This window comes from Helianthus annuus, chromosome 11, assembly GCF_002127325.2.
Source record: "Helianthus annuus cultivar XRQ/B chromosome 11, HanXRQr2.0-SUNRISE, whole genome shotgun sequence".
Lineage (NCBI taxonomy): Eukaryota > Viridiplantae > Streptophyta > Magnoliopsida > Asterales > Asteraceae > Helianthus > Helianthus annuus.
In genome coordinates this window covers 145,288,365-145,307,482 of record NC_035443.2, presented here as the reverse complement: position 1 = coordinate 145,307,482, position 19,118 = coordinate 145,288,365, and the positions used below count along the sequence as shown (strand labels likewise).

Genomic DNA, 19,118 nt, shown 5'->3' with positions numbered 1-19,118 from the left:
GAAAAGTCAGGGACCCAGAGGCAAAAAAAACTATTTGGACTAAAATGGCAAATTTGAACAAAACTCAGGGACTAAAATGGCAATTTACTCTTAAATTCTACTATGTATATTACTGATATAAATTTTTTTTTGATATAAATACTATTTTTAGATATATGGACCATGAGACAATATATGAATATCATCATTGTATAGAAAATATTACATTTAAAAAATCATACTAAAAATAAAGTACACGTTTAAAAAAATAGGACTAAGTTTTTTAAACTATAAATTTGAGCGTCTATAATAACATTTTAATTAGTAGTCGACATTTAAATATTCAAATTAAAATTTTTATAATATTATATAATGTCTTTATTTAGCATGATGTTAATGTTTTTAGTTACGTAATATGATTGAAACTAAGTTTAATATTTAAAACTCAATGTTATTAGGAAGTTGGACCATTTTTTAAGATGAAAAGATATTGATATTAACATAAATTTAAAATTGGAATAAAATATTGAACACGTGTATTACACGGTTTAAGTAAATATAATGTTATATACTTAATAACAAAAAAAATATGTCTTTTAAAAACCATTTAGTGTTCGCTTTAAAGATAATTTGGTACTTTATTTAGTTAATCCGCTTGTAATTTTAGTCTTCTAAGTTATATACTATAAGTACTTGTACATGTGATTTTATACTTTATTACATTTCTACAAGTTGTGAGAACTTAGAGAATTCAGTCTTACAAAAAGTTTTTTGAATTTTTTACAGGGGGTGTGAATGAGCGGTTAGAGACTCAGGGCGTTAAACTTTTTGATTTTAGATTCAAGTGGTTAAAACCACTAAAACATAGGGACTCAAAAAGTAATTTACTATTAATTAAATTTGAAATTATACGTTTGATCTCTAACTATATTAAATAATATTATACTTATTATATTATTTGATACATTTATATTTGTTATAGATAATTATTAATTAAATTTGAATTTATACGTTTATCTCTAACTATATTAATTAATATTATATTATATTTACTATATTAAATAATATTATACTTATTATATTATTTGATACATTTATATTTGTTATAGATAATTATTAATTAAATTTGAATTTATATGTTTATCTCTAACTATATTAATTAACATTATATTATATTTTGTGTATAAAAATTAATATGTAATATTATTATTAGAAGGAAGGAGGCACCAGAGAGTGACACGTGTACAAAAAGATTTTTGTTTATTAGTATAGGAAGATATCAAAGAGAACAAGGTTATTAGTAAAACAATAAGAAAATATAAAAGTTGGATGAGAAATAAAATATCTAATACTAATACAGAAATACATATAATGCCATGTGGTATTTTCTAATTTAATTTATTTATATAATGCCATGTGGCATCCTCTCATTTAATTAATTTACTTATACATGAAATTATACTATATTAATACTAGGTTATAACCCCGTGTATTACAAGGGTTGAATAAATGAATTTTATATACCAAATAATAAAACATTATCTTTTTAAAAGCCTCCTTTATTGCACGGGTTCAATAAATGTAATTTTATATATTAAATAATAAAATAAGTTATATCTATAAGAACCATATGTATTGTACGGGTTGAATAAATGTAATATTATATACCAAATAATAAAAAAAAATTATATCTTTAAAACCATTGTATTACACGGGTTGAATAAATGTAATATTGTTTACCAAATAATAAAAAAAAGTTATATTTTTAAAAACCCCCGTGTATTACATGGGTTGAATAAATATGATTTTATATACCAAATAATAAAAAATATATTTAAAAAAACTAACGGATTTTTTTATATTTAAAGTAGGATAAGATTGAATATTAATCTGAACTAACGGATTTAAGTTCTAATATTATTAATTACTGTTACATCTAATAATATATAAATATAAATAATTGCTATACATTATCCAATTTATCTTTGTGTTAATTTCTTAAACTTTATTTTTTAAAGATTATATGGATTTTATCTTTGTTTTCATTAAAATATTAAATGATAAACCGATAAATAATTAAATGAGTATTTAAATTAAATTGATAAATGATTAAATGAGTATTTAAATTAGATTTAGATAATGGTTAACTTATATTTTAATTGATGATGAATAATAATTAAGTTATTTCTAATTATTGTAGAGGATATTTATATAGCATCTTCAGTTAAGTTTGATAAACTAATTAGACATATTTGATTTGCTTTAGTTACTAACCATAACAAATGTATAATTTAAAGAATAATTACTAAAATCCCATGTGCGATTCGGTGGGAATTCAATTTCCAGCGATATGGTTTGGTTCATTACGGTAATGACACTCTGTATAACAACGAAAAGAAAAAACCAAAGAAATAAAGCCGTTAAACTTCAGAGTATACAAATTTTGTGGTCATTTTAAAAAAAAATGTTTAAACTTTAATATTCTTGTCACAAAAACACAAAAGAAAAGAAAACATTATATTAAAGTGAAGACCGTTAATAAATGTTTGACACATAGAAGTACTAACATGTTATTCATGTTAGCGTTCCATTTCAAATTATTTATAATTCAAGGTGTTTAAATTATATGGTTTAACTTATGTTTTTTAATGACAATTAGCAGTAGTTATCCGTTATATATTGGCTTTTTAATATGTGTAAATTTATTTCAAAATTATTATATTTTTCTTTAAATTTCAAAGAAAAAAACTGACATTTTTTTGATTATGGGTGATTTAATTTAAGTAATTTTTGTGTGAGATTTATCATCTTTAACTTATGTAAGATATTTTATTTATTCAACGCATGTAATACATGGGTCTATAACCTAGTATCATTATACAGTAATTGATAATTCATTATTCCAAGTGTATTTCCTAACCACTAACTAAGTAACTTTTTTTTGAAGGTTAACTTTCATTGAAAACACAAAGGCACCCTATTCCAAGAAGGAATAGGAACCCGAAAACGAGTACATTTACATTACATTACAATTACACCATTTCTCCCAATCTAGATTTCCCTGACGCGCCCTGAATTTATACCAAAGAAAACCCAAAGCTTTGACGTCGGATATAATATCCGTCACTTTGACATCTTTATTTAAAAAAATCTTCTCGTTTCGTGCTTTCCATAGTCTCCAACTCGTGGTAATGATAATGCCTTGTAAAACGATCTTCTTTTCACCACTAATACCATAAAGCTCAAATGCCCGGACAATGTCTTTAACAGAAAACGCAAACATCGTAGGAACACGACACCACAAAGAAATACCATGCCACACCCCCGCCGCGATAGCACATCCCGTTAGAATATGATCCATAGACTCTATACCATCATCACACAAGACGCACATATCATCATGAACCATAATGTTCCTCTTTTGCAACGCAATCTTAGTATGAAGACGATCTAGAAAAGCTCGCCACATAAAAATATTGCATTTAGCCGGGACCCATTTACACCACTTAAAACCGAATCTCTCTTCATTACCTTTACCGCGAAGCCACCTTTTTGCCGAAGCAACCGAAAACTGATCAGATTTACTATCGTTCCAGCACCATTCATCCTTCCGCTCTGAAAAAGAAGTCTCGGCCAATCGGTTTTCCAGGTCCTGTCGAAGATCCGCCTCCTCCAAAGAGTCAAGAGCCCTTTTCCAGCGCCACTTAATCACAATGCCTTGATCTGTACGTTCACACCGGTTGAAAACGAAGCACTTCTTGTCTGTCTCCAATGCAAACAAACTCGGATAACAATCTTTTAAAGGAGCTTGGCAAAGCCAAGGATCAAGCCAGAACCGAAGATCATTACCATCTCCCAGCCGACCCTTTAACATGCTTAAAGCTCCCACCCCATCAACTTTGATCTTGCTAGAATACGATACGATGTTCTTCCATACCCCGGATACACTATTATTAACCGGAAGAAAACCCCACTTTCGATCCGAGCCGTGAATAGATTCCACCACCTTGCGCCATAAAGCTTTAGTCTCAGTAACATACCTCCAACACCACTTCAACAAAAGCGCCTTGTTACATTCATCAAGTCTAGCTAAACCTAGGCCGCCTTCTTCTCTATGAAGCGTAACTTTATCCCAAGCAACCCAAGCCATTTTTCTCACCTCTTCAGACCCACCCCACAGAAAACTTCTCATGAATTGTTCAAGTTTATTAATGATACTAACCAGGGCCTTAAACAAGGATAAGTAATACGAAGGAAGACTATCAAGAACCGACTTTATCAAGGTGACCCGTCCACCAATAGAAATGCTATTCACCTTCCACTAACTAAGTAACTAGCATCAAATTGTTTTCGGTGAATCCAAATCCTTGCCTAATTCAAATAACAGTTGCCAAAATTATCGTTCCTTACATAAACTTCCAAGTATTCAATTCATTTTCATTCTAGAGAAGATTTGACTCCCAATCAAAAGTTGTTATATATTGGTAACCACCAAAATTTTCAACTCTTTTGGTCATTAACATGAGATGATAATATTTAAGATAGGATTTGAATCCCAATTAAAAATATTGTTGGTTACATGAGACGACTTTTTCAATTGGTTCGTTAAAGAGACTAGCAAGACATTAGGCAGAGAACACATTAGACAGAGAACGAATACGAAATAAATAACTGGAGTTGAAAAAAAGAATTGATTGGTTATAGAAGTATGTTTTAAAAGAATTAAATAAATATATTTCCTTTTAAATATCCATAAACTTCAAAGTAGGAATGGAAATGGGCTGGGCTTGGGCCGGGTATTGGTAATCTGAGGCCCATACCCGGTTGTAATTCTTTGTCTCATACCCGGCCTACCCGTCCGGTATTTGTTGGGTAATTACCTGTCGGGTATCGGGCATACCCACAGGTATCGGGTATACCCGTTAATTTCATAAAAATACCCGTTGGGAAATATGTGCAATTTTTACTTTGATGTTTATATAATTTACTATTTTAATGACTATAACAAATGAAAATATGATTAATAACTTACATAGCATATTCAGACTACATATACCAAACTAAATCAAAACGATTACTTAATTAAGTAATTGTATTAGGACCACCTAATTGCATAAACATCCGCATAATAAAGGGTGATAGCTTCCATATCAAATATACATGCTCAAAAATAAGTTATTTGTTCACTAAGCATCTGCCAAATACATATCCACATATGACTATCGAGAAGGTAATAAGTATATGTACTAAGTTTATACGTATGGAAATCTATAATATGATACTTTCGGGTATTATTCGGGTAAATGGGCCAGGTATCAGGCGGGTATCACTAAATCCCATACCCGTACCCGTACCCGATTTTTTTCTTCTTTTAAGTCTGTACCCGGCCCATACCCACTGGGCTTCGGGTATACTCGGCCCGTATATTTCGGGTTTCAGGTATATCCGTCGGACTTGGGCTTATTTGCCATCCCTACTTCAAAGTTAGTACATTTATTACTTAAAAACCTATTTTACTTTGCATTTACTTATTTAATTTTACACTTATCTTAATAAAATGTTAAAATAAGTTCAACAAAAATACTTTCAATATTTATAACTACCATCATTAGTTTCCTAAATTCAAGTTATTACACGTATTGGCCTCATGGCATTCTAATCTTCATTATCTTTTCAAGAACATCCTTATTTGTTATTATCATATCATTGGTTTCCTAAAGTTCGAGGTGTTACATGATACAATTCTAATATGATTTTGTGGTGCACTTTTCAAATCCTTAATTACCATTCATTCTTCATAAGTTTTTCAAGAACATCCGTTAAAAAATCATGGTAGAAACCCCTTTATCAAATTTTAAAATAACTAAATAATGTTATTCATTAAAGTCACTTTTTAACACTAATAAAAATAATCAAAACTCCACATTCATTTCCTTTTAAACATCCATAAACTTCAAATTTAGTACATTTCTTACTCAATAAATACTGTATAAGTTGATAATTATTTATTTATTTAATTTAACATGCAACTTAAAAAATTTCTAAAACATATTACTTCATTAGTTTCCTAAAACTCTTGTGTCACATATATAGACATGATAGCATTCTAATCTTATAAAAATCCTTAATTACCATTCAATATCTTCATATCTTTTCAAGAATATCCGTTAATACACAAGGTTAAAAACCATTATATAGTCTACAAAATCCCACATTTTCAAACCATCAACAAAACAAACATGAACAAACACATAATCTTCTTCACAACTTTTCTTTGTGTCATTGCATTAGCAACTGCTGCAAAGCCATGCTGGTTAGGTGGTTGGGCCATCAATGTAGTCAACCAGGTCAATGGCACAGACAAAGACCATGTTTATGCCCACTGCAAATCGAAAAACGACGATATCGGCTTCCACAAAATAAAATATCAACATTCAACAACCTGGAAATTCTGTGAGAATATCTTTGGTCCAACTACTCTTTTCTTCTGCCATGCTTATAAGGGTCAGCATCAAGAACTAGTTTTCGACGTGTTTACTCAAGATACGATCAAACCGCTTTGTCGCGAGCTGGACTTTAAGGCAAATTATTGGAGATGCAGTTGGTTGCTTAGGAATGATGGGATTTACCTCGTGGACCGGAGGGAAAAAGGCAAGGAAAAGAATATGAAGATGCATGATTGGAAGTATCGAACCTAGAACGGGCAATGTTGTTAAACCCGGGCCAGACTGACTGGCCCGGGTTTAAAACATTGCTAATTAGGGTATAAACTTGGATACCTTAAAAGTTTGTTTATGTGTTGAATAAAAAATTAGTATCTATGTTATTAAAGTAAAAATGATTTTAGTCTTTGGATTAAATGATTTGTGATTTGTTGATTAACACAAATTTATATGTGAAAAGTGAATAAGTTTATATGTAATAAACCACATATTATTGAGTGAATAATTACATGTTTGTTTTAGCAAAAATCAAACAAACAGTTGAACAGGACAAACTAAGATGAGATGAAGTCATGAAACACTATGATTCGAAAACCTAGCTATCTAAACTTACTCGATTACACGTTTTAATCAATATCAAATCAAACTCGATTACCATTGACTGGTGTTTAGGAGTACGGTAACCGATTGACATGCAATTTACTAACAAAGATATATGCACAACTTGACATATTACTTTTGTCAGCAACATATGCATATATAAAACTTGTATTTATTGGTGAATTTTGAGTTTGAACCTTTACGTTACTTGTCGAGCCACCAGTCTTGTTTTTATTTTAGCTAGTTTTAGGTGAAGAACCTGGATCACCTTGTTTATGGATCGACCCATTTACCAATAAACGGGCCAAACTCTTTGGCGCTAGTGAACATCTAGCAAACTATGATAACAAAGGTGATGAACTCTATGTCATACGAAAGGTTAAAATAAGCAGAGTTTATTACTAATCACCAAAATGTAATCCAAAACATCAATTCAAACCCTAAAAAGGCACAAAACCCAAGTTAACTGATCTTCAGTTACTTCCTATAATACCAGAAAAAAAAAAGCACACTAATTTATTTCCCCTTTCGCCGCTTTTGCATCCCGCTGCAATCGCTACAGTACCATTTTCCTTTGGGTTGCTCTTTCAGACCAACACAGCCATAATGGAACCATTCGATCTTGCACTGGAAATATTATCACCTCATTAGTGTCGGTCGGTTATAAAGTGATAAAAATGGCAATTTGGACCCATTTACTTATAAATGGGTTGACTTGAGTTGGTTATATTTTATCTCTAACGGGCTAAATGGGTATAAGAAAAGAAAAAGTAGATTAAAGGAAACTGGTCGAAAATTGACCATAGTGTACTTTTAATTCATAAAAAAACCCTTGATGATTTCCAAAACACTGATTATTATTATTATTAAAAAACTATTGTTGATCATTGTGGTTTAAACTTAAATTGTACATCATATTTGACACATGAATTATTTATATAAAAAAAAAAGAGTAAAATGCTATTTTCGTCCCTGAGGTTTGGCCAGGTTTGCAACTTTCATCCAAATGTTTGTTTTTCCGCATCTGGATCCAAAAGGTTTGAAATTTTGCCATTTTCATCTGGCTCGTTAACTGCATCCATCATTCTCCATTAAGTCAGGGGTATTTACGTCTTTTTTGTTAACTTAAAGGGCAATTCAGTCTTTTCACTTTATGTAAAAGAACGAATACCTCTGAAAAGACTGAATTGCCCTTTAAGTTAACAAAAAAAACGGAAATACCCCTGGCTTAACGGAGAAAATGGATGGATTTAACGAGCCAGATGAAAATGGCAAGATTTCAAACCTTTTGGATCCAGATGCAGAAAAACAAACCTTTGGACGAAAGTCGCAAAACTGTCCAAACCTCAGGGGCGAAAATGGCATTTTACATTAAAAAAAAGTATTTTTTTACACCAAAAGTACCCATTCTAACCCGTTACTACACCTATTCATTTTGCAATCTCCAAAATACTTACATCAGGATTGTCGCACGCAACCATCTCCCCGTAGCTAACTTGGTTGCAGAAACAATAGGTCGGTTCATTAGGATCAACGGGTAGATCCAAGTCCATACTGGGCGGGTTTGCAGCCGCTACTTGAGCAGCAGCCGCAGCGGCAGCAAGGCGGGACCTGAATAGTAAAAAAAGTCAAAACTTTGACCATTAAAGCTCCACCCAAAGAGGCATCTGTGACCAGATTTAACAACTTATTGCAAACAAATAACAGTTTATGTTAAAAAGATTATTACTTTTTTCGTCCTCCTCTTCCACCCTCCTTTGCAGGCTTCCCGTTGCCATCAGGGTTCGAACCAGGTGTTCCGGCTGCTGCAGCAATATCCTTTTCTGCAACCACCACACATAAATCACAAATGGGTCGATCTGTGTTGTGTTTTATCTAAATCACATCAAATAAAAAATTTAGCTTGAAGGGGGACTACACAAGAGTTCAAACGGGTTGAAAATTGTTTTAACTCTAATTGTAATGCATGAACTCCTAAGTTGTTATTATTCAAGAATTCATATTATTATTCTAAATATTTTGTGTTTGTAATCATAAATAGATTAATAAAATACTAAAAAAAAAAAAAACTGAATAAGAATGTGTTTGCGGTCAACCCAACCCACTTGTCCATTTCCACCAGTACCAAAATGATGATTCCCCCCCCCCCCCCTCAAACCCGTGTAAACACACACACACGCCACCTCTACACAACACAAACAGGAGCGTCAGGCTTATCTACATCACATCTGTGTACGACAGATTTTAAAAAATAAGAAGAAATCTACCACGCCGTTGCTCTTCAAATTTTTTAAGATACTGATCGAGTTGTTGAATATGAGCATCCACCTGCGTACGAATATTTTCAACACGTCACTTAAAATAGAGGAAATAACCGCATAACTATATATCTCAAAATTTGGCACAAACTCAAGAACAAAAACAACATAATAAAAGTATCGGTACCAAGTCATATGCTTGAACAGCCAGAGCAACCTTCTCATCGGCAATTCTAATGGCATGTTTCTGCTCATCCTGTGCATCATCTGAGAACTTGTTAAGTGAAGTACCCGGTGCAATGTTCCCAGACTTAACCCCCTCTTTAAACTCCTCTATTTCCTGTAAACAACGCTGCTCATTTTGTCGTTGAATACCTGCAGACATACACCCCTTAACTTTATTATATTCTATATAAAATTGCAGAAAGCAGTATACATGCACTTGAACTCAATAGTGTCTGTGTATAAACCATACCCTGCAAACTTTTATCCAAATCGCGTAATAACGCATACTTCCTCTGTAAAATGTTTGGCAGTGGCTCCAAACCTACATCAAAAATAATAATACACAAATAAAAAAAAAAACCCAATTTATTTAACAACTCTGGTATGAAACCCCAGTATTTAAATTCTATAAAAAAAAAAATTAAAAAAACCTCAATTAACAACTCCAGTATGAAGCCCTAATACTTAAACTCTACAATCATGCATCAAAATCACTCAAAATTCTCCCTTTAACAAGCAAATAGAATCAAACATAACGACTGAATAATATAATATCCACCAATTTAACACTTTGGTAACTATTCAAGAACAATTTAAAAACCCTAAAAAATTAGGGCTCGAATAAATTTTCGATTTTTTTCTCAACCAAACTGTAAATTGACGACAAGGGGTCAAATATTTTGCTAAATTAAACAACTTTATAACTCGAACAAACCGAAATTAAAAAAAATTGAAGAGGGATTGAAGATTACTAGCTTGAAAATCCTCAAGAAACGACATTTTTGCGACGGGGAATTTGGGGAAAATGAATGATGTTAGTTGGTCGTTAAAAGCCCGCGTGAAGTTTAATCGTGAACGGATCTAACGATTATTGGATGCTGATTCTTTGAATTTTGTGTAATTGGGTACCTTGTCACATGATGTCATCATTTTGCTTTGCTTTCATCCCCATTATTTATAGGTTTTGAAAGTTAGGTGGTTTGCTAATTGACTGAATCCACGGTTGTTTAAATCGTTTGCGGCTCGTTTGGAAATTGTTTGAAAAATATTCGTTTGATTTGACACTCGGTTATAAACTAGTCGCTCGGTTTGGTTTGTAAACGAGCCAACCATGAATAAAGGTCCGTTCCGCTCGATTCAGCTCGAATTATTATTTTGAGTTAAATGCTTGGTTGGTCTCTGTGGTTTGTGAAAATTGCAGACTTAGTCCCAGTGGTTCACTAATTACACGCGTGGTCCCAGTGGTTGCAATTTTTGCACTCGGGTGGTCCTTATCACTAACCTCTGTTAAGTTATCCAGTTAAATGTGTGTGAAATGACTAGATTACCCTTAAGGTTAAAAACAAAACAATTAAAAAAATATCATCTTCTTCCCCTTCTTTATAACTCTAAAGCACAAACCAAACCCTAAACTCACTTCTTCCTCATTCACCATCAGCTATCTTATTCGTTCTGTAATGAAGTTCAATAGTATTCTCCGTTCCGCAGATATGAAGTCCCAAGCTTGATTGATTCATAAAAACATCTTATACAGGAAAAAGACGAGGCATACTTCATCACATTACATCCAAAAAGAAATTCAGAAATTTCTCTTATTTTCATTGTCCTCAACCCAACCATAGTCGCCGCCACTGATACTTGAACCGGAGACCAAGTCACTGGAATCGCGACCATGGCCGGTTGAAGGGGTATGGTCCCAGATCTCGCGTCAGCATCGACCGCGAGTGACCATTACCCTTATCAAAACCCCCACTAGCTAACAACCTACTTGTGCCCATGCGAGAACGCGTCGGCACAAGGGTTGAATCCAATCTATCTAGTAACGAAGGAGGACTTACATGGAACATGAGAACGGTAGAGTGATGCGACATAGCATCACATCTGGTGTATGAAAACGGAAGTATTCACAGCGATGCGGCCTCGCACCGCATCCAGTGAACACTTCTATCAATACAAGAAAGCCTTACCTTAGGCATAGAAGAAGATGAACATAACGGTGCGGCTGGCACCGCACCATATGGGCATTTTCGTCACGACAAGGGATGCAGGCAAATAGTCTCCGCGGACGACGATGCGGCTAGCACCGCATCTCGCGTATTCCTTGATCACAAGTAGGAGACGCGGTAACTTCAGACGTTACCACATGCAGCGATGCGGCTTGCACCGCGTCATATGCACTCAACAAGTGGGACTGACACCACAGTGCAAGTGGCACCAATGGCAGTTACCTGTCAGAGCTACGTAAGCAATGGACTGACGTGGCGTAACCTCCACAACCGACAAGCCTGACACACCTGCAAAGGTGCAGCACGTCGTCAGTCCATCCATCATCATCCTCCTTCACTCCTCGGCTATAAATACCAACCCCAAACCAGGTTTGAGGTATCTCTCCACAACTCTCTCACTACTACTACTATCTTACTTTGCTTCCCAAGCAAACTACTGATTCTCACGCCGGAGAGTGGTAACAAGGAGCACCCCCCACCCCATCCTCCTTGTTACGAGTCACGGCTTGTTTCCTTGTGCAGGAGATCAACCACCGGTGATCCAGCCAGCGATCCTCGAGAGGAAGGGATTAACCCTTCTTGACGAGACCAGTGTGTTAACCCTGCCCGGTTAACCATTGTTTCATCATTGGCGCCCACCGCTACTCTTAGCATTTTCTCATCTATCTTTTTCCCTCTCTCAAGATTATGACTGATCACCAAAATAACACTGCGGATAACCCAAATCCCCCAATCCCACCTCCGGTAGGGGTCAATGCCTCGACCTCCCAACCCGGACACATCGGCACGTCCACACAAAGGAGTCCCTCCTTTATGTTTGGACATGATTTATCACAGTTCGCATCTGTGATCCCACCAGGCATGACCGTTCATACCTGGTACGAGCAGCAGGCAGCCCTGCTGACAGCAGCATACAACCGCGCTTGTACGGAAGCGAATATACAAGCTGGGCCTACCCCAGCACCGCACACCCCTGCTGAGCGTATTTTACAATACGACGGCAGGATACATTCACGCCCGGCTTCAAGAAGCCGACGTGAAGACCGCGGATCGTCTTACTGTTCGGTCCACACCCTCAACGAGGACGATTCCTCATACGGGTCCCACACCAGAGGACCAGTGCATACACGCCTTGGCCCCCATGGCGAGGACAGGAGGCGATCAACCTCCCGACGCGGCCCAGGCATTTAGAGCCGATTGGGCCCACAACCATACACCGAAGGGTACGGTCATACCGACCCTGACGACTGTACCTACCGCGGGGATTCACATGACACCAGCAGCAGACCGGGAGGACGCAACTACGTTCCTCCCAGTCACCCCCGCAACACATACCTCAGGGCGGCTAAGCACCCTGCGAATGAACCATACAGGCCAAAGGCAGCGGCCGAAAATTTCAAGTTCGGCACGCGGATCGCCAACGCCCATGTCACCACGACAAAGTTCCCATTCAATGTTGGGAAATACAGAGGTTCGACCGACCCGGACGACCACATGAACATCTTCATGGGCGCGGGCATCAACGGCCAGTGGGATGAAACCACTTGGTGTAATTTTTTCCCCCAGACCCTTACGGGCCTGGCCAGGGCATGGTTCGATTCTTTGCCAGTGGGATCACTGGATTCATTCGAGGACTTGCGTACCAAGTTCCTCGCCCATTTTAGCCAGCAGCGACGCCACGAACGTGACTCGTTGGACGTCATGAACATCTGACGAAGGGACGACGAATCCCTCGAGGCATTCGTCGTCCGTTACAATAAAGAGTGCCTGGAGATAGGTGACGTGGCAGACCAGATGGCACGGAACCACTTCATTCGGGCCGTCAAAGACAGAGAGATGATCATGACTATCTCTGGCAAGGAGGGCTTGCCCAAAAAATGGGAGGATGTCATGACCGCGGTCAAGACATACGCCCAGACACAGCGGTCACTCGAACCGCACGTGGCAAAGGCAAAGCCCCAAGCCGAAACGTCTCACCAAGGGTACAAGCGTAACAATAAACGCAACCGAGACGTTGGAAATCGTGATATTTCCAAACCGTATTTCCCGCGAACCAACACGTTCGACCCAAGGAACTACAACCCCGCCCGAGACAGTCGGGCATCAAAAAAAGATTCTCGGGACCGCAATTAGACCGAGATCACCATGTCGCCAAGTGAGGTCCTCCTTGCAGACCCACAGTTCTTGCGACCGGCCCAACCAATGAAGTTCAAGAAAAATCAGGACCTCACACTCTACTGTGAGTACCACAAGGACTCGGGCCACACCACCAACAACTGCATCAGTCTCCGGCTGGAGATTGAGCGGGCTTTAAAGGAGGGGAAACTGCAACACCTTTTGCCAGGTGGGCAAAAACCCACCAAGCGCATCACCTCTCATGGCGAAGGTACCTCCTCCGGGAAGAGAACCATGTACGTGGCTTCCACCCACATGATCCACGGAGGCAAAGGCAGGCCGCGCAAAGCGGCGAGAAGGCCGGAATGTGACTGGAAAGACGAGCAAGTCGTCTTTCCAAAAGTCCGAGGCGGACCGCGCGATAGGAGCGCCGTCGTTATTTCAGGCCAACTGGCACACTACTGCACCGAGCGTCTATTCATTGACCCGGGCAGTACTTCTGATATAATCTACGAACAATGCTTCAACCAGTTCGACCAGAAGGACAAAGATCGTTTGCAAGCAGTAGATTACCCATTGGCTGGGTTTGCAGGGGAAACTGTCTTTCCCCTGGGCCAAATTACTTTCCCTGTGCGTCTTTCCAGCGGAAATCGCACAAGGACAGAAAAGGTAAACTTCATGGTTTTACCTTACACCTCCAGATATGACGTACTCCTCGGGAGAGAATCCCAAGGAGATTTCAATATGATTACGTCCGTCCCCCACTCTGCGGTTGGTTTCCCAACCGAATCGGGGGTCGCGATAATCTATGCCCGCAGGGACGTCATGATGTCGGACGAAGTACGTCCGACCAAGGTCGCAAGGCCCACTCCCAACGACCAACCAGAAAAATGAGTTCTCAACGCGAGATACCCAGAACAAAAGGTCACATTGGGTCACGCCTTATCGCCGACCACCAAAGTGCACCTGAAGCAGCTTCTCTTCAGAAACCAAGACATCTTCGCGTGGACACCCGCGGACATGACCGGGGTCCCATGTGATATCGCGCAACATCATTTGAATACCTTGCCAGGTATTAAGCCAGTGATCCAAGGCCAACGCCACCTTGGGTCCGCTAAAAATCAGGCGATGCAAGAGCAGATCGAAGAACTGCTCTCCGCAGGCATCCTGCGGGAAGTTAAATACCAGACTTGGTTATCCAACCCAGTCATGGTAGAAAAACCGTCCGGGGGCTAGCGCATGTGCGTCGATTACAAATATCTTAACAAAGCCTGCCCCAAGGATTGTTACGCGCTTCCAGAAATCGACGAAAAAGTCGATAATCTCGCACCATTCAGGTGGAAGTGTTTCCTCGATTGCTACAAAGGGTACCATCAAGTACAAATGGCAATCGAGGATGAAGACAAAACGGCATTCCGGACTCCCACCGGAAATTACTGTTATACAAAGATGCCGTTTGGGTTGCGCAACGCGGGCTCAACCTATCAAAAGTTGATGAACGACACTTTCCGCGGGCAAATAAGCAAAAGTGTCGAGATCTACATGGACGACCTGGTCGTCATGAGCATGGAAGAGGATACCATGCTCACGGATATTGAAAGAACATTCCAAACTCTGCGAAGCGTTAACATAAAGCTCAATCCAGGAAAATGCTCGTTTGGAATGGAAGAAGGCAAATTCCTGGGGTTCATCGTGACTAAAGATGGATTCAAGGTAAACTCGGAGAAAGTCCAGGCGATCGAGCGCATGCCATCGCTTTCATCGATGAAAGATATGCAACGGCTAGCCGGCAGGCTAGCGGCACTCAACAGATTCTTAGCCAACCATGCAGCTAAGTCTTATCCGTTCATCAAGACCCTGCGGAGCTGTTCAAAGAAAGAACAATTCCAGTGGACCGCAGAGGCTGAACAGGTCTTCCGGGAAATGAAGGAGTGTTTGATAAAACTCCCAACTCTAACCGCACCACGCAAGGATAAGCCACTCATATTATACCTATCCGCCGCGGATAACGCGGTGGGTGCGGTATTGATAGTGGAGCGAAAGGGGGTTCAAACACCCATCTATTACATCAGCAAGATGCTCAACGACCCAGAGACGAGATACTCAATAATGGAAAAATTGGTGCTAGCATTAGTGCACGCTTCAAGACGGTTACGACGCTACTTCGTAAACCACGTCATCACAGTGCTAACCAATTACAGGATCGGCCCGATCCTATCCAAACCCGACATCTCTGGGAGATTAGCAAAATGGGCAATCGAGCTGGGCGCGCACACGATACACTATAAACCGTGCCCCGCGATTAAAGGCCAGATCTTAGCTGATTTCGCCGCCGAAGTACTGGTGAATCGCATCCAAGAATGCGAAGAAGCACAAACTCCTGCACCAACGCCATCCTCCTCAGAAACATGGGCACTATTCACCGATGGTGCCTCCAACGAGGAAGGTGCGGGTGCAGGTCTGCGACTCGTCAGCCCTGACGGCCAAGAGCTTACATATGCAATCCGCCTCGATTTCAAAAGCACAAACAACGAGGCAGAATATGAGGCCCTGTTAGCGGGACTACGTTTAGCAGTCAAACTCGGCGTGCAACACTTGGAAGCGCACGTCGATTCTTTGTTGGTTGCGGGACAAATACGCGGTGACTATGCCGCAAAAGGGGACATCATGATCCTCTACCTTGAACAAGCCCTGCAACTAACATCCCAATTCGCTTCGTTTAATATCCGACATATTAATCGAAGCGAAAACAAGTCCGCAGATGCACTATCAAAACTTGCATCTACCAGCTTCCAACACTTGGCAAAGGAGATACGCATCGAAATTCTGCAAAATCCTTCGGTACCCTTGCGCCAAGTCAACGTCATTCAATACGGTTCAACATCATGGATGACACCTATTATCACATATCTGCAATCAGGTATGACCCCCGAAAGCAAGTCAGAGGCACGCAAGCTACAATACAAAGCGTGCCATTATCAAATGGGAGACGGTATCTTGTACCGCAAATCATACCTAGGGCCACTACTATGATGTGTCAACCCCCAGGATGCCACATACCTCATCCGAGAGATACACGAGGGCATATGTGGCATACATGCTGGACCACGCATGGTAGTGGCCAAAATCATGAATGCCGGGTATTACTGGCCCGGCATGCACATGGACGCCGTCAAAGAGTTGCGCAAGTGCATCGACTGTCAACGTCATGCTCCAAAAACCTTGCGGCCAAAGAACAACTTAGTCCCCGTCACAACCGCATGGCCCTTTCAGAAATGGGCAATTGACGTTGTAGGACCATTCCCTAACGCTCCGGGTGCGGTCAAATTTATCATAGTAGCGGTTGATTACTTCATAAAATGGGTAGAAGCAAAACCACTCGCCTCAACCACCGCTATGATAACAAGAAAGTTCATTTGGGAACACATCATCTGCCGTTTCGGTTTACCAATGTGCATTGTCACCGATAACGGCACCAACTTCGCTGCCGACGAATTTCAGAAATGGCTAGAAGAACTACATATTGAGCACATATTCTCATCAGTCGCACACCCGCAAGGGAACGGCCAAGTTGAGAGTATCAATAAAAGCCTAGTCGAAGGGATCAAGGCACGGTTGGGAACGGCCAGGCGTGGCTGGGTCGATGAACTCCCAAGTATCTTATGGGCTCACCGTACAAGCCCAAAAACAAGCAATGGGGAAACACCCTTCAGCCTAGTCTACGGTTCAGAAGCGGTGATCCTCGCAGAAGTAGGTCTCCCCTCTCCTAGAATGTTGGCTATTGAAAAACTAGACAACAACATGGAACGCAGGATCGATTTGGACCTCTTGGAAGAAAGGCGCGAAAACGCTGCCATCAACGAGGCCAAATATAAATCCAAACTTGAAAAATACTACAACACGCGCGTCCGCGTTTGTACTTTCAACCCAGGAGACTACGTCCTACGCGACAATGAGGCATCCAATGTCGAGCGCCTAGGCAAACTTGCCCCCAAGTGGGAAGGACCCTACCTCATCAAAGAGGTCTTAGGGAAAGGCGCGTACAAATTGCAAACGCTAGAAGGCGAACCTATCGCACGCACATGGAATGCACAACAGCTTCGACGCTGTTATATGTAAGCCATGTTCTTACATTTCTCTATGTAACCTATCGGGCCACAGGCCATTTGCAAATAAATAAATAAGCAATTTTATACATTATTGTTTGTTACTACTATTACAAATGCGTGTTCCACTTTGCGGTATCCCAAAAACAGATTGGCAAAATCTTCATTCGCGATACCCATACAAAGTGGTAACCACACACAAATATTGTAATAGGCCAGCAGAAGGCAAAAAGACTTGCATATTTATCCGGCCGGATAAACAAGTTTTTTGGTAACACTTAACACAATTCCTGAGCCCAAAAAGGCAAACAAGGGAATTGACGCGTACTCATACGACAAAGGTATGGAGTACACTTGACCCCATTCACAAATGGGTAGAGTTCCGGATATATAAGCTTTTACAAAGCTTACACAATTCTAAAACCCTAACGCGGTAAATAACAGAATTGACGCGTACTTATACGACAAAGGTATGGAGTATACTTGACCCCATTTACAAATGGGTAAAGTTACGCATACATACGTTCAGACACGCAAGAATTACAAACACTTGTACAAACTGAACAAAAAACTTTATATACAAAAAATTCACGCACCCACGTGATGCTTAATGGATTTACATAAAGTTCCTATTCTATACAAGAGGAAAACAAAACGGAGGCACACTAGCCAACCTCAACCCTATTTTGTACCGCTGGTTCCCGCATCTCCTCCGGCACCACCAGCGGGATCTTCCTCTTCCGCATCCGGATAAAGCATCCGCAGGCGATCAACATAGTCCGCAGCCTCTAAACAATTGTCCAGTTCCTCTACACAGGCAAGGGACGTATCATAAAAGGAAACTTCGGCCGCTTTAAGAAGCGACTCGGTATCCACGTCCCGAAAGCCGGATCGCTCTTCGATATCACCGCCTATGGACATGACGTTCATATGGGAAATACAGCGGTTATAACCAGCTTTAAAACCAGCGTCATGAGCACGCTGCTTGACCAAGTCCAAGCCAGCTGCGGTCTCAGGGGCATCCATGATAGCCTCCACAATCTGCAATAAAAAGATCATAAGTCTCGGATGATAATCCAAGCAAATATAAAGGCAACGGATACTTACACGCGCGATACCATGAGTCCGCAACCACTCACGGTCAGCCTTCAGCTGGTCAAAAGAGGACACCAAGGCATCCTTGGCCTCAACAGCGGCCTCAGCCCGCTCCTCCGCAACCGACACGCGGGCAGTAAGGTCTTCAACTGCGACCTCCCGGGCCTGAATCTCAGCCTGTCAAAAAACAGAAAACAGTTTACTCGATAAACATTTTCAAAACGATGAAGGAAATACACAACAGAGGTAACGAAACATGCCTGAAGGCTGGCAACAACTTTATCCAAACGA

At 39.7% G+C, this 19,118-nt stretch overlaps 2 protein-coding genes across 2 annotated transcripts; one reads left to right on the top strand and one right to left on the bottom strand.

The window, feature by feature from the left end:
- Positions 1-6,218: 6,218 nt before the first annotated feature.
- LOC110888549 (S-protein homolog 21-like) lies at positions 6,219-6,677 on the top strand. The gene has a single exon (XM_022136070.1). It carries the CDS (start codon positions 6,219-6,221, stop codon positions 6,675-6,677), a length of 459 nt encoding a protein of 152 aa, XP_021991762.1.
- A 722-nt stretch (positions 6,678-7,399) lies between these two features.
- Positions 7,400-10,465, bottom strand: LOC110890726 (PHD finger protein ING1). Its single transcript, XM_022138350.2, has 7 exons — positions 10,258-10,465; positions 9,756-9,827; positions 9,468-9,655; positions 9,290-9,350; positions 8,752-8,845; positions 8,480-8,633; positions 7,400-7,649 (listed from the first exon to the last, which is right to left on the bottom strand). The coding sequence occupies exons 1-7, from the start codon at positions 10,283-10,285 to the stop codon at positions 7,539-7,541; spliced, it is 708 nt and encodes a 235-aa protein (XP_021994042.1). The 5' UTR covers positions 10,286-10,465; the 3' UTR covers positions 7,400-7,538.
- Positions 10,466-19,118: the final 8,653 nt, after the last annotated feature.

Coding starts and splice junctions, on each gene's coding strand:
- LOC110888549 (XM_022136070.1), top strand. CDS start 6,219: ATGAACAAACACATAATCTTCTTCACAACTTTTCTTTGTGTCATTGCA.
- LOC110890726 (XM_022138350.2), bottom strand. CDS start 10,285: ATGTCGTTTCTTGAGGATTTTCAAGCTA. Junction 9,656..9,755: donor TTTGGATAAAAGTTTGCAGG/GTATGGTTTATA, acceptor GTATGTCTGCAG/GTATTCAACGACAAAATGAG. Junction 9,351..9,467: donor CTGTTCAAGCATATGACTTG/GTACCGATACTT, acceptor ATTCGTACGCAG/GTGGATGCTCATATTCAACA.